This window comes from Crocodylus porosus, unplaced genomic scaffold (genome assembly GCF_001723895.1).
Source record: "Crocodylus porosus isolate Cpor-Errol unplaced genomic scaffold, CroPor_comp1, whole genome shotgun sequence".
In the NCBI taxonomy this organism is placed as follows: Eukaryota; Metazoa; Chordata; order Crocodylia; family Crocodylidae; genus Crocodylus; species Crocodylus porosus.
The window spans coordinates 6424285-6440363 of NW_017728927.1; the positions used below are offsets into that span (position 1 = coordinate 6424285).

The window sequence follows — 16079 nt, forward strand, 5'->3', positions numbered from 1 at the left end:
ATGGGTTTGTATAGGATGGTTTGGACAGGGATGACCCTGCCTCAGGAAGGGGGTTGGACTAGATGGGACCTCTGCAGGTCCCTTCCAGCCCTGGTGCTATAGGAGTCTGTGATTTATATGACCCCTCGATGATCGAGCCCTTGCCCCCCCCACATGCCACCTCCCTGCAGCAGAGGCCAGAACAGAAATGCTAGGAGGTGGCCTGAGTCCCCATCCAACACCAGTGCTCCCCATGGCACAAGGCACAACCCTCATCCCTGGAGCTCACATGGGGAGCAACAGCATCTGCCTGATGGGCTGGAAAAGTCACACACAAGCTGGCTGCCCACAGGTAAAGTGGGTAAAGGCTGCAGACAAGCAGCTTCCTCGTAAACCCTCCCTGGAGCACAGAGCATCCCAGCTGGGAACAAGGAGAGCATGTGCCCTGGAGACAGACTACTGGGGGGGAATGAGAAGAGGTCCGTGCACCCGTGCAGGCAGACCCGGGCACTGAAGAGGGGTCTGTGCACCCGTGCAGGCAGACCCGGGCACCGAAGAGGGGTCTGTGCATCCGTGCGGGCAGACCCGGGCACCGAAGAGGGGTCTGTGCATCCGTGCGGGCAGACCCTGGCTGGCACCCTGCAGTTTGTCCAGCAAAACCAGTCTCCTGGGATCTGCTCTTCCTCCGAGCATCTGCCTGACAATAAACAGGGCGAAGCATCACTGCTCTGAGTCTCCAGGAAGCTTACGGATGTGTGTGCACCCGGGCGCCAGTCAGAGGAGGCCTTCTCCTTGTGGCTAAGCGAGTCTTAAATTGCTGCATGCATCAGGCTTCACTGTGCGGCTGAAGAGATGCCTCTTACAGACACCCAAAACAAATATTTTGTTCCAGGGAGCAATTAGCAGGCAGGAGCTATATATCTGCGGTGTCTGAGATGCTGCAGTCAGAGCTGGCTTAGCAAAAGCAATGAAATGTCTCCTAGTTCGTGGGAGCCAGATATCTTTGAGCGACCATTCGTGCGGACGATCTCCAACGAGAGGCAGTAGTTATGACTGTTCTCCAGAGAAGCAATATGCCCTCGTCACAGGAGCGCTCTGAAGCTGGGCACCGTCAATTGAACCCTGACTACATGCAGCAGAGATGGGCTGTAGGTCACTGCAGTCGACTCCAGCTAATGCCCCGATCCCTGTCGGAAGGACTTGGGGCCGGAGGTTTCCACACGGCACTTGGCCTGCTCAGCTAGACCGGATGAACTCTTCCCATCAGCTGAGCTGCTGCCTTTGTGGCAAGGAAAAATGCGAGCCAAACCACCCAGAGACAGCAGTCTGCAGCAGATGCGGTGACCCACACCAGCCCAGCTGCGAGGGGCACGTGGCTCAGAGGCCCCCAAACAGGACCTCCGATAGTCACGTAGCCCCGAACGGCCCTGCAGGAGCCCGCGCAGCGGGAAGGGGGAACGCACACGTGCAATGGACACCGATGCTCCAGTGACTGGGGAAGCTGCCGCCTCGGAGATGGGCCCCCAGGGAGCGGCCAAGCTCTCCAGCCACTTGGAAAGAGATTTGGAGACAGCTGCTGACAAGCCGACTTCTCCAGGGATGCCGGAGAGCTCTGGAGAGAAGAGCCAGACGGAGGCTTGTTTGTATGGGTGAAGAACGGCAGCACAAGTCTCCTCGCATCCAAAGACACCGGGGAGCACGGCTCAGCCCCCAGCCCCGTGCTGGTCCCTCGTGCCCCATAGCCCGGGCCCGCACCGGGGCACATGCACGTGGCCACGGGTTCTCAGCTCATGGCACGTGAACGGACAAATTTTCAACGGCAGAAGCAACCGCCCGAGTCAGGGGGCCAGCAGGCGTGCAGCTGCCATGTCTGCCAGAGGGGCTTCGTTCCCTACGGCCCAGCCAGAGCTCGCAGGACACTCCCGAGGCTGCAGGTCTAGTTAAGCAAGAGTCCAGATCTCCTCTTTCCATAACCCGCCCCGGCTCCTCATTGCAGCTCCCTGGGGGCAGGGCTGCCTTCCCTGTGTGTGCGTGCAGCCAGGCTCCGATCAGTGCTTCCCGGGGCTGGGCATGGGCAGGAGGGGCAGCACGGAGGTGCGGAGGGCTCCGGCACCCCCAGTAAGGCTCCCGGTCGCGGGAGACATCTCATTGAAAGAGCCGGCTCTGCACCAGTTGCCATGAGATGAAGAGTGGATGGAGGGAGACGCAGGGGTGCTGGAGAGCCGGGCTGATGCTACGGAGACCCAGACGCAACAATGCACAAGAAACGCCTATATATTTTTTATTTTTTAAAACCTGTGAAGCAGCTGTTCCCATGGCAACGAGCTGGGGAGCAGACCCAGGAAGGAGCGCTGGCCTCGGGCGCTGCTAGAGACGTGGCAAGTATCGGCTCCCAGGGCCACGTGCCAAGCCACAAAGCCCTCCCAGGTCCCACCACCTTGCTCCCCTGGGAGTAGTGGGCACAGCAGAGTTCAGCTGCTGGGCAGACGTGCCTGGGGCTCCACGGAGCGGGTCTTGAAGGGCCCGCAGCCTCCCGCCTCCCTGCAAAGCTGGGGGCTAAAGCACTTCCTCCCTGCCTTTGCACATGACTTCAGAGGATGAAGCCTGAAAGCCCCTGTGGGGCTTGTATCTGGGCTCCGACCCTACACCGTGACGCAGGGATGCAGGACAGGAGGTGACCGTAGCACACCAGCCTCCAAACCAGCCAGCAACGGGTGAGTGAGCGCCCAGCTTTGTCCAGGGTCGGGATCCTGGAGCCTTTCGGCGCCCCATGTGCAGGGCACACATCCCTCTAGCACCACGGAGCTGCTCTTACCGTGGGCATCTCGGTAGTAGGCGTGGGTGACACTGCGAAACCGCTCTTGCCCAGCCGTGTCCCAGATCTGGAAAGGGCAAGCACAGGAGAGCCCGTCAGACGTGCACCAGCCGCGTGGGGACCCTGGCGCAGTAAAGCTCCCCTTGCAAACAGCTCAGCTCAGAGTTACAGGGACATCGCAGAGCAAGGCTGTGGGTTTAAATGGGAGCTGCAGTCTCCCCCCTGCTCTATATGAGCAGTGATGGGGTCTGTAAATAGTTATACTCCCTCAGACCCACCGGGCACGGAGCCTGCTGCCCCTGGCTTGCTGAGGGCAGGCAGTGACTCACTTAGTTGCCGCCAAGGAAACATAAAGTGCTTAATGCCCCATCGCCAGCTCCCCAAGACAGCCTGCGTGGCCGTGCCCAGGGGATGCCGCCCAGCCAGGCAAGCATCAGCGTCGATGGGATGCACTGGAGGAAACGAGTAGGGACTGGGCAGCGCAGGAGTGGAAAAAGCTCAGCCTTCAGAAAGGCGAGGAGAGGACTGCCAGCCTGACCAGAGTCTTCCAGGAAATCAGTACAAAAATCAAGTGTCAGGCGGGTTCCCCGAGACAGTCGCACTCGTGTTTCATTTTAACAACCACCTGCCAGCCGAGCGGCTCATGTACGGGAAAGGGGGGACGTTCACAGGGATCATCCTAGAAAGAAAGTGACAAGCACCATCGAGGCCGATGAGGCGCCTCGCCGGTCCCGGCACGGCCACGCGCTGACACGACCAGGTCCGAGAAAGAGCGCGCGGCATGGTGCATGCCTCGTCGAACCCCCCCGTGCCAGATGGATGAGTGAGGACCCGCTAACTGACTCGATCAGGTTGTAATACAGGGATGCGCTTGCAGAGCGTCAAGGCCCAATGGGCAAGGGAGGAGAGCACGAGTGTCAGGTCTGAGCTACTGGTGCAGAGGTCAGGGAACACAGCCAGCTCCCCGGGGACCCGAGCAACTCGCGGGCTCTTGGAAATAAAGCCGTCTAGTTCAGCTATTCAGGATAACAGAACTGAGGGGTTTCACCTGGTCTGCACAGGGTCAGCCTAGGTGTCTGCCAGGATGGTAAACCCCTGCATAGAAGCAAGGAAGACACTGATCCAGACCAGGGAGACTTGGTTTTAGGGTTAGGGTTTCACCCCCTTCCCCAGGGCAACTGCACCAACAGCTGACACCGGGGCTGACTCCAAGTACACACAGCATTAGGAACGGGTCTGAATCAGGCCCCCGTTAGCAGCCAGTTCATCGCCCGTTGGCACCTAAGCAGCCAACTTCAAATGAGGGGTCCCGCTAAGCTCCCTGTGTCCCCCAGCACCACCCATGCTGGCCCCCCACATTCAAGGAACCGAGCAGAGGCCTGGGGGGTGCTTACCTGCAGCTTCACTTTCACACCGTCCACGTTCAGGACTTTATTCTGAAAGAGAGAAGAGAGGGAGGATGAGAGAGGGACCACGAACCAGCTCTCTGCCTTCAGGCTTGCCCTCTCGTGCCACCCTGCTCCTGTGCGCCAGGTTGCACGGAGCTGGACGATGAAGAGCAAGGATGCTCTTGGGGCCCCTGTTTATTGAGGCAACGAGCTACTGCACTGCCCCAGCGCACTTCTCAGACCTAGCTACACAGCACATGTTAGCTAGCACTGGGGCAAAACCTGGCTGGAGCCCCTCAGCATACACTCACTGCACGAGGATAAGGAGAGAGCCCCAGCTAGGCCCAGTGGGATTGCTCATTAGCAGGGCCCTGTGATTCTTGATGGCCACGGGGACAGGCTGCATGCTACAGGGGTGGTGCAGCGAGGACCCCCATCAACCTCCCTCCCCTGGCCTGACCTCTGCCAGCATTGTACCAGCAAATCTTAAACCCTGCCAACACAAAGCCCCCCTGGAGTAGCTGGACCCAGAAGAAAGCTTCAGCGCCCGACTCGGAAAGGGATTTGGAGTTAAAAAACAGTGCCCAGCAGGTGGGGAGGACGCCAGGAGCTGGCCCACTTCAGGACCCTCTATGTCCCGGTGCAGCCACATGCACCACACGGGTTTCAGGGGACCTGGGCAGGGGACTGAGCGCAGGAGCAGGGGCCGAGACCCAAAACCAGCAGGCATCAAACGGAGGCATGGGGCCACCCAGACACCCATCCCGTTACGGGTGGGTCTGCAACGGGAAGCGCGTTGCCGTGGCCGCTGCGGTGGGCAGGCAGCCCTCCCCCTTCATCTGTTTCATTTAGCAGTGAATTATGACCCGGGCTGGAAACGCTCCTGGGGGACGGGGAACTCGCTTCTGCGGATGGGAGAAGTTACAGGTAACCAGGCGTGGGAGGTCCACCCCGCTATTGTGTTAGCAGTGACCTCATGGCATGGGGGCAGGCGCGCCTGTCACTCTTCCAGGTAACCCGTGATGCATTTCAAATCAATCGGCTAGCATCCAACAACATCTGGCCAGGATTGGTTCAGGATGGTAATGCCAAAAGGGCTATATAAGCTCGAACTGCCCAGGAGGGGAGGGGGAGAACCATTCTGGACAGCACGGGAACAACTGAGCAGACAGAGAGGGGGATCTCTCCCTCTGTCTCTCTTGAAACTGGACACACATTGAACTGCTGCCTCCAGAGGAAAGCTCAGCCAGCCTCTGGATGATACTTGTGAGAAACCTACCTGAAACCTATCCAGATGTGTAGCTTGCAGTACAGCAGATGCATAATCAACGGCTACCTAGCCACACTGATTGCTTCAAGGTTATTCTGTGATTCCTTCCTATCCTGAATCCTCCAAGCCTCCTCTCTGTAACCAATATTGAAGTTCTCCACTGTACCTAGTGTGGTGGATACATTGGGAGAGGGATAAGAGGCATGCCTTCATGTCTGGCTCACTAAGAGAGGCTACTATTTGCGCTCCAGGCCATGGGAAATTTCCCAAGGTCTTACAATGGGTCGAGCACCCTCAAGGTCTACAAGGCCTGTGCATCCCAGGGGGCACAGGGCTGCAGACAGACCGAGACGCCTGGGTGGTGGCACGATGACCCCAGGCTTCCGGGTGCGCTCCAGGAAGGGGATCAGCTGGACGTGAAGCACCCCAGGGAGACACTCAGAGCCTGGTAGGTGGTAGGGTGTAGTGAGAGGGGTGGCTCAGTGCAGGAGTACGCCCCGCTGGCCCACCACAAACTAGGTGCCCATTTACTAATAAAGTGACCTCACTTTGCACCAACTCTCTCAGGCTCTCATGAGCCCATCAGCCCTCGCTGCCAAACAGGAGAGGGATGCTGGTAACACCCGGGTCAGCTGGTGACTGAGATACCTGCCCCTTGCCCTGGGGAGGGCAGACGGTACATCCCCTCCAGCGTCTTAATGATCTATTTGCTTTGTGCCTCCTGCCGTCATCTTCATTTCGCTGGCTCGCTCCCTTATCAAACATTCATTTCAAAAGCTCTCGCTTCTCGCCAGTGGTTCAGCAGCTGCGGTGAGATGAAGTGTTGTTCTTTATTAAGGCCACATATTTTATGTGCTGGGGTCAGCAGAGTGGAACCACGCTGCGTGTCTGGGCCGCACGCGGGGTGGCCTGCGAGCTGCCAGGAATTGCCGGCTCTCACTTGGCAAACCAGCGATGGTCCAGTTTCACTTGGACCCATGCACCTTCCTTCTGCCCATCCCTGCATCTCTGGCACAGCAGGGTTCCCTCCAAAATTTGCTTCCTGGGAGTCCACGTGAGATCCCCATGCAGAATCCCCCCTTTCCCATCACAAGCAGCTGGTTCCCTGGGTTCGTCACCATGTGGGGCCTTATTTATTAACGACCCCCCGGGTCTCTCCAGGCTCAAGAGATCCTTGCAGAAGCCCCCTGGGCTGTTGTTTTCATGTATTCTTTGAAAGGTAGAAATGTGGGCGGTTGATGCCTAACAGCCCCTTATGCACCTCTGCTATGGGTGCATGGTCTAAGGGGGAAAAAGGAGCCAGTGTGGAGGGGGCAGCTGGGCTGGTGTGTTACTCCAACTAGGAATCAGAACCAGCTGCTGCAAGACGTGGATGGAGGAGAGTATCAGGGCCAGGTGCTTCAGTGGGTCACACAGAGCCATTCCCTTCAGCCTCTGCAGTGGGCTCAGAGCGTGCCCGTCTCGTCCCTGGGGACGCACGGGTTCAAGCCACAACCCTGGCCCAGTCCACACTTCACTTGCCAACCGGGCCAGAGTTTGCTCATCTGGTTGCGGAGGGTGAAAGCCGTCTTCCCTGCGCCTCTGTTTGCATGCTGCTCTGAAGATGCAAGGAGGTGTCATTGTTACGACCACAATTTAGACATTCTCCATAAACCCAATTCCCTCGCTTGGCACTTTCACCCTGAATCCGGGCTGGAACATACAGCTAGTAATGAAATCATCTTTTTCCAAACCGTGAAAGGTTTCAGTGTCGTGTAATATCCTGACTTAATGTCAGCTCTCCAAATGCAGCAAGAAGGTGAAGCGCTCTGGCAACGGCAAGCATAATTGAGTGCTACATTTCTCCCCAAACCCCACTCCCCGCTGGAATCAACTGCTGTCATTTCACCGGGAAGCCTTCGAGGCACGACACCTCGGCTCAGCTGCTTTGAAGGTGCCGTGATTAACATTCACAATATCCAGCAACAGCTCATAATGGGAGCAGACCTCCGGTGCCGTGACATCCCCGTGTTTCAGTTTGCAAGCCATGTCCCGTCTCAAGCAGGGACTGACCAGTCCCATCTCCAGATCAGACATACGACAAGCCATAAAGGAGAATCGTGTCACCATCAAGCTGTTCTCCTTATTTCATCCCATGCAAGGATGCTCTCCCACAAATCTCCAAGACTTTAGATAAATAGTTAGAACAAGTGGGACTATCAATACGCCAAGACTCTCCTGAAATACCCCCATGCCATTCAGGTAGGATACAGCAAAAACTGGCACCCATGGACTCAAAGCAGCTTGCTTGAAAGGAGTGGATCCATCCAGAACATCACAAGCACTCGTCACCATATCCCCGTTCTCCCTGCCTGCAAGCCCGGGCTGAACCGCCCTCAAGGATGCTAATGATGAGCAATTGTATTTGCTTACCTTTCTCTCTTTAATTGAGGTCACACACCTGGGAGAGAGAAATCACTCAGCTGCAGGCTGCATCTCTACAAGTCTGGAGTCAACTCACGGCATTCCCCGATGACTGCCCATTTACACATTTTCTGCCCATACCTCCTCTGGCGCCATTGCTACCTGACTTCTAATCACCGGCATGTGTGTACCCGTGCATCTCGCATACAAACAAAGCCGCTTTCTCCTTCTCCTCCCATTCACAGGGACCTCAGCAGAGGAAAAAAAAAAAAAACAAATCAAGAGGGAATTTTTGGGGTTCCCTGGGGCTGGTGGGGGCCATGCCTTCTGGGTCCCCTGAGCTGAGATGCGACAGGGAGGACTCACAGGGCAGATGAAACCAAACTCAGCCCAGCCTGCAGACTGAAAGCCAAGGAAGGGAGCTGGGAAGACCCTTCATCTCCCTGCTAGACCCATCAAATGAGCAGCAGCCATGGCGCAGGGGTGTTGAAAAGTCCCCAGCCACAATGCAGTGCTCCCTGCAAGTCTGGAGAGGATGGGGAACACGGCGATGCCCCAGGGTAGAGGCCAGCTCCCATATTCGCACCGGCCAGGTTCCTTGGGGGAAACCTCCCCAGGCTGGCTGCTCTTTCCGAGGAGGCGTACAAGCAGCCGGCCAACTCCACCGTGCTAACAACCCGCTCCTGGTCACGCGATGTGGCTCCAGCCCTCTGCAAGGCCACAAGATGCCTTGCTGTGTCCGGGCGCAGCGCAGAGCTCAGAAAGGAAGATACGATGGAGCCTGGAGCTCGGCCCTTCCTGGATCGGTGCAATCAAACGGGGGACCAGAAGCCAGGAGTCCTGACAGCACAAATCACTCCAGCATCCCAAGCCCCGGGACACGCGCTAGCCGGCTAGGGAAAGATGGAGCAAAGTGGCCGTGGTGTCACGGAAGACTCCGAGGGGATGGTGCGCTGGGGTTTTGGAGACCAGATCGCCGTCCCAGGCCGCAGCAGCTCATGTCACCTGGCCCACGGAGCCCAGGGGACCCACAGCTCTGCCAGCATACCAGGAGCTGCCGGCTTGTCGTTTTCCACTAGATGGGAGAGATGGCATCGCACATGCGTGCGTTTTAAACTGCCCCAAGAATGGCCAGGGCCAGGACAGACGGCTGCACACGCCTTTGGAGTCAGGGAAAGAGCAAGGCTTACAGCGTGGAGCGTTGCTCCTAGGACCCCTAGCCTCAGAGCCGTCAGAGCACCGTGCACGATGCAAGTTGGCTTCACAACCATCCCCTTCCTTCGCAGGCGGGAGCCCAGAGGCCTGGAATCCAGCCAGCACCTGCCAACGACCAGAACAGGGCGAGTTTCTCCCCGACAGTCATCCCTGGCAGAGCGTGTAGCGCACAGCTCGCAAGCGCCGGCAGGGACAGGGCTTCTGCGCTTGTTTCTGCAGAAGCACGGCTGCAAAAAATCATTGCTTTGTCCCAGCACTCGCACCTCCGCCCTTTGCTGCTTCTCCTGAAGCCTTGTTTTTATGCCAGGCCCCACTTTTCTCTCCCTTTCCCATGATGGGGGTTAGAGAGCCTCTTGCAGCATCTGGTGAAGAGAAGACCAAGGGGGATTGAATAGCAGCCTTCGTCTCCCTGCAGGGGGGCTGCAAAGAGGATGGAGCTGGGCTGTTCTCAGTGGGGGCAGATGGCAGGACAAGGAGCAATGGGCTCATGCTGCAGCAAGGGAAGTTGAGGCTCGATATTAGGAAAAATTTTCTCATGAGGGGGGTGGTGAAGCACTGGAACAGGTTACCCAGAGAGGTGGTGGACTCTCCATCCTTGGAGGTGTTGAAGACCTGGCTAGACAAAGCCCTGGCTGGGATGATGAAGTTGGGGCTGGTCCTGCTTGGAGCAGGGGGTTGGACTAGATGTGACCTCCTGAACTCCCTGCCAACCCAAATTTTGTATGATTCTGTGATTTGGAGACAGATACGTGACGATGAACAGCATAAAGCACTATTTTTTCCTTTCTCCTGCTTCTCAGGGCTTTAAGGAGACTCTACTCTCGTGTTTGCTGACGTGCTTCCCTATCTGTTGGCATCAAGGTGTCACACACTCCCCTTTGTCTCTGGTAGCTGGAGAACCTTGGCAAGAGCCACCCAAAAACAGCTGCACACGCACATGCACACACATACCGTTGTCTGGGGCAGACCAGCTCCATGCACAGCCCTAAGGGGCGCACCTGCTTGTTCTGCCCCTGGGAAGCCACTTAGGCTCATCACAATGATCACAAGGTGCAACGTTTTGGGGCCTGGCAGCTTTCCCGGGCAGCTCTGCGCCCCCAGTTCTGTCCGGTTGGTCGGACTTCCCCAACCAGACACCTTTCCCCGTTGATACTTCTTTTTCGGTGATCCCTTGCGGTCAAGGATGACTGCCTTCCGTCATCATCTTATCCAAGGGTCTGCAGATGGCTGACAAGACCGATCCGAGATCAACAGGCTCTGCTGCAGCTTGGGCATGCGTTTCCACGCAGGGCGGGTGGCTCTGGGTTCTTGCTGTTCCTGCTTTTCCATTCCCTGCTGCCATGGCGAGGTTTCAGAGTAGAGAGATCCTTGCAGCGGACTCTTCCTCCATTTGGGGCTGTCCAGGGCAATAGTCTCCCCCCGCATTGATGTAGATATTGTATTTTTTTCAAGCTGGCCTTAAGGACATCTCTGAAGTGCTTTCTCTGCCTCCTTGAGCGCATACCTGGACTGAGCTGGGAGAATAAAATTTGCTCCAGGGGTCCAGAGTCGGGCATCTGGATGACGTAGCTGGCCCAGCGAGGCGATGATCATCCGACATCGGCTTCGATGCTCACGGTGTTTGCTTGCAAGAGGATGCTAATGCTGGTGCGTCCGTCTTCCCACTGGAGTCAAGGAAAGCTGAAAAGGGCTTTTCCAGCCTTTGACATTTACATGCATATGAATAAAGCACTGATTAAAGCAACTTCGCGGCATAGGGAAACGACTCGCCTTGATCAGACTGGCTGAAAAAGAGGCCGAGTGCCTGCTGCTTATCTTGTTCGGAAACTAAGTTGCCCTCCCGTCCCAACGGGACCCCGCCTTAGTGTCCAAGGAGCCCGGGACCAGGTGCCCTGGGCTCTTTCAAACATGGAGCCGTGGAAGACAGGGTCCAGGAGCCAGCAAACGCACTAAATTTATACAGGCGGCACCGGGGAGGCTGATCAGAGTTTATAAATACCCTTGCGGCAGCTATCGCAATGAGGGACAGGAATGATTCACAGCCCTGGGGCTGGTATAAATAGGAGCCTGGCCTGCAGCTGAAAGGGAGGCAGCCTTTTTGGGGGCAGGGAGGGAGAAAGCTCTGGGAGCAGTTAAGGCATCAGGAGCCGGCTCCACGGTGCACTGGGACCGGACGGACAAGCGGGCACGGTGATGCCGCACCAGTGCCCTGCCCAGCTGGGCCAAGGCGGGGCGGTCCTCCTGCACAGATGTCCTTGCTCGGTCTCAACCATGAGGCCAGCAGTGCAGGTGCTTCGGTCCTGCATGCCCCGCTCCCTTTTGGAGGGTTGGCACAGGCCAAAGGGGACATAGCAGAGATCAGCACTGCTAGCTGGGCTTTTGGAGCCAGTCCCCTCGCACACAAGAGCAGCCTCCTCTGCATCATCCCTCCATCTCCGTACCCTGCCGCAGGACCGTGCAAGCTCTGAGGGGACGGGGCACATGTGGGGAGATGGCTGGAAAGCACCGGTCAGTCAACAGCAGGTCCTTATGTGGCTTCATGCATTGCAGATGTGTTGCTGTTGGGGTTGGCACCTGTGGAAGATGCGGGGAGGAGAGCCGCGGTGTGGCATGGGAGCCGGCAAGCTGGCACAGCTCTCCCCAGGGCAAGCATGAGGCCACTGGACTGCAAGCAAGGAGCTCGTCCAGGTATCCCGTTAACACAGAGACCATTGGCCTCTCATCTTGCTGGGTCAGAGGAGGGGGCAGGGGACGGGACCACCAGGCCTTTCACTCCTGCTGGCACACGGGCTGCAGGGGCTCAGCAGGAGTGGGCAGCCAGAAGTCCCCTTGCTTCTGTGCGAGGTCAGCAAAACCCAGGAGGAAGGACAGCGTTTCAGAGGTGCCCTTTGATTCGCAGCGTCTGGCTCCACAAACATGTCTCGTTCTGCTCAGCTCTCCCTCTCCTCCCTCAGGCACGTGCACTGTGCCGCTAGTCTCCAAAGCGTGCGGCACAGGCACGTTTACACACACGCTCCCTGTACTTGTCTTCCATCCCAAGCCTGCTCCCGGGGTGGGAGGGGAATTCGCCCCCATTGGCCTCCCAGCTGAGACAGCCAGAAGGTGCAAATGAGTGTCAATAGCACCGATGGTGCCGACTGCACTCCGGAGGCCCAAATTGGCTGCTCGGGAGAGCGCCTGGCTCGTGGCACTGACTGTGGCACTGCATCCTCTGCAGCCTCCACGGTGCCATCCAGAGCGCCCGCTGAGGTGAAAATAGCACGCAGCCAAGGTGAGAATAGAGCGCCACGCTACCGACGTCACCGACGGGCTGCGATTAGCTTGCGCCGTCACCACATCTCCTGTACAAGGACACGATAAATCCACCGTCCCGCGAGAGGCCCTCGGAAGAAAAAGTAACTTCCAGCTGCAAACGCACAGAGTGCGTGCACAAGCTCATGCATGCACGCACGCCTTGCACAAGCATATGCATACACACGCGTGCGTGCACATGCAGGCCTTTCAAACCCAAAGGAACCAAGAGGAAGCAGGAAACAGGAGCTCAGCCCCTTTGGGTAGTTCTCTCTCGGGTCCCAAGACAGCTTGACGTCTCTCCACTGTACAAATGCTAAGCGGCTGCCGAACGTGTCAGCAATGCAGATGGTGAGCGAGGGGCGCGTGCATGCATGCAGACAAGGAGGGACAATGCTTGGGGCCTGAGGGACAAGGATGGCAGCTCTGGGGAGACACGTGGGACCAGAGGACTGAGCCCCAGAGTGCCCAGCGGCACCGAGCACTGGAGTACCCCAAGATGGATCTGCTGAGCAGGGCATCAGAGGCAGCTCGGCCACCTGCTCCTCCCTGCCCCTGCGCTGCCCCAGAAGGGCAGGCACCGGCTGCAAAAAGGGAGTGGGGCAGAGCCCTGGGCTCTCTGCTCAGCTCTCCGTGCCCAGTGACGGACCTCAGAGCCAGTCGCTGCACTGGCCCTGCATTGTGCGGACAGGGAGGAAGGCAGCTCAGCTTGAATTCAATGCAGGTGGGTGACCTGAATTATTAATAATGGAGCCGGCGCCAGAGAACACGGCTTGCACAATCGCAGATGGTGGAGCTGCAGACATGGTTTCTCCAGCTGCCGTTACAGCCCTTTTGTTAGTTAAAAGCCCACCGAGCCCCCTTCACTGCCAAGTGCCTTTGCCCATGATGCTGCCACAAGCCCGTGCTTTAATGCCCCTTCCGCAGCATCAGAGCAGGTAGGTGAGTGCCAAGGCATGTGGGGCAGTTCCCCCAGATTAAACCAGAGCCGATCTGAGGGCAAGCTTATGTTAAGCTGTTTCCCAGCCCCTCTGCTTTCTGTGCATGTGCGTTCAAGGCAGCAAGAAAGACCTGAACAACGGGTAAAGCACATGGGGTTGTGTTGAGCCCGTTGCAAAGCCTTGATCGTATGCAGCCATGGAGTCACCCACATCCTCCCTTTTTCACTCCACATCCTCCCTTGTAACTTTGATCGGAAGCTCTTTGGGGCAGGAGCCTGGCACAGGTCCTGGCACAGATGCCTTTCCATCACGTCCCCCTGACACACCCACTGCGAGGAGGTCTCTGGTAGGCGGGAGAAGCACTCGGCGGGATCTCGATCCCGGGTCACATATTCCACCCTCCGAAGAAGCAAAATTGCTCCTGTCCTCTCGCGGGCAACTGGAGGCCGTGTTCAACCCAGGTGCTGGATCTGGACACAACATCCACACGCTTCGGGGGATGCCGTCAAGCACTTCCGTGCCCAATCTGCTGGCCAGCCTCTGCCCAGCAGCGCGGTCCTAATCCACCATCGACGCAGGACATTACGGGACAGCAAGAACCTCTGGCCTCGGCTCCAGCGGGAGCAGGCGGCAGAAGGGGTGCGAGATGAAGGCAGGGCTGAGCTCGACCCCAGCAGGCCTGGCAATGATGCTAGGGAGAGTCTGGAGCTCGGCTAGGGAAGGGGATGGGAACCCAGGCCAAGATCGGCGTGGAGGGCACAGCGCGCTGCTAGACAAGGCCGGCTTATTGCACGTTCATCGCAGAAGGGACCCTATTCCCTCATCCCCCCCAGCCCCCCCAGAAAGCGTGGCTCCCTGCACAGCACGGATTCCCAACCACTTAGCTTCTAATTAGGTGCCAGTATGCGTCTGTAATTTGCCTCGTTAGGGTGTGAACGGCATCGCCGTTAATTGGAGGCTGTTATTTGCCGGCGACGTCTGCTCGCTGCTTCTCTCTAATTAGTGCCGCTGCAGGCGAGGTGCACGCGCCCTGGGCCTGCCGGCAGGGATCGGAGCGTGGTATGTGACAAGGGAGCAGGGGAGGCCTGTGGTGGTCGGCGTGAAAAGACCTAAGGGCCTGATGTCAGAGGAAGTTGCATCGCAGAGGTGTAAGAAAAAGCCCAGGGAGGTCTCATCCAGCCTCCTGCGCCCAGCACTTCCCATCCCCAGCACTGCAGCTGCATCAGTGCAGCATCTCCTGCCCTGCCAGGCTCTCTCTGCTGGGGCACGGAGCAGCTGTGCTGGTCGGTCCACAGTTGGCATCACCTGCTTCCCATCAAGTGTGATCCATCTCCCTCGACGGCCAGCACCGGAGACCGAGGATGCTCTGAAATCCAGCAGCGTCTCCTTCCCTCAGCTGCTGCCCTCGGGTTTCTCTTTCCCCTTCACTCCACACCTCTCAATGCCCCGGCTCTGGTTTTGATCCTAGGGGCACAGCAATACTGGTACAGGCTAGACAGCTGGGGAAGGTTTGACCTGGGGAAAGATGGGCTAGCTGCAGCTGAGCAGGACTACCGCACCACCCCTGCCCAGGGGCCGTTTAACCCAAACCCCGGTAGTCTCTGGGGCAGGGGCACAGCCCGGTGCCCCAACACTGGCAGGTGCCAGTCGAGGAAGAGCTGACCCACCACAGTGTGCTTGGGAGCAGCTAGGATGCCCCTTGAGGGGAGCTACCCAGACAGCACAGCATCCACAAGCACCCTGTTCACGGCACACACTTGCAAACCCTGGCAATAAACACAAGTGAGCATATGCACAACCGCGCACTACACACGAGGCACAAATGTACTGTGTATGTGCATGCACACGTGTGGGCCTGCGTGCGTAGGGGTCCTGTTTTCAGACACCTCCACCCAGAAGCTGCCGGGGTTGGTATGTGGGATTGCACCTCGTCTCCACTTCCCAACCCGCGAGTACTTCCGCCCAAAATGCCAGCGGTTCATTTAAAATCCTTTCCACGCAGGAACAGTCCCGAGGAAGCTGGCGGCTCCTTTATCCACCACGGTTGCCACCAGAAACAAGGCTGGAGGGCAAAGAGCAGGTCACCTGAATCTCCTGAAGCAGACAGAGCATAAATCCCCCTCCCGGCAAAGGTGGATGAATGCAGTCTGCTCCAGGAGAAGGTGGAGCAGACTCTGGTTGCTGAGCCCTGAGCCCACGGTGCCAAGGCCAGGCTGGTCCTCTCCTGACACCCGCTCCCCTGCTGAATCTGTGCCAGCTGGCACATTTTTTTTTTTTAATTAACTTAGCTATTGCAAAAACCCGGCAGACAGACACGCAACAAAACACCATCGCAACTGTAAACAGATTGCCAAGGGTGCCTGATGCCGGCTGAGTACACCATCACACACACCTAATTGCTTGATGAAAAGAAAATCTTTATTGGCACTTCAGTGCAACATCTTGGTAGAGGAATGCGGGATGCTGCGGAGGATGGGGCAGAAAGCTCTGCATGCAGCAAAAGCGCTCCAGACCCTGAAAAGCATCCCGAACGAGCCGTCTGCCAGGCTGGGGCAGGTCGGGCACTGGCAGCAGGCTGTGTGATGCTTCGCATCCAAGAAGCTCATGTTCACAACCAGCCTGCTTGGGAAGCGAGCTAAAAATGTCTGTCCTCTGATGGCCGCTGGGTGGTCTGTGGCACAACCTGCTGCGGTCTCAGGCCCGTTCCTGGGAGACAGATGGGCCCCGTCACAAAGCCATCGGCACAGCCGGGGCCTCGTCAGCAGTGTCCAGATGAC

At 57.7% G+C, this 16079-nt stretch overlaps 1 protein-coding gene across 1 annotated transcript in view; it reads right to left on the reverse strand.

The window, feature by feature from the left end:
• RAB26 (RAB26, member RAS oncogene family) overlaps window positions 1–16079 on the reverse strand; it is an 84795-nt gene that overhangs the window by 10618 nt on the left and 58098 nt on the right. The window contains exons 2-3 of the mRNA XM_019541861.1: window positions 4189–4230; window positions 2795–2861 (exon numbers count right to left, since the gene is read on the reverse strand). Of these exons, the coding sequence (XP_019397406.1) occupies window positions 2795–2861; window positions 4189–4230 (109 nt within the window). The remainder of the gene's footprint in view (window positions 1–2794; window positions 2862–4188; window positions 4231–16079) is intronic.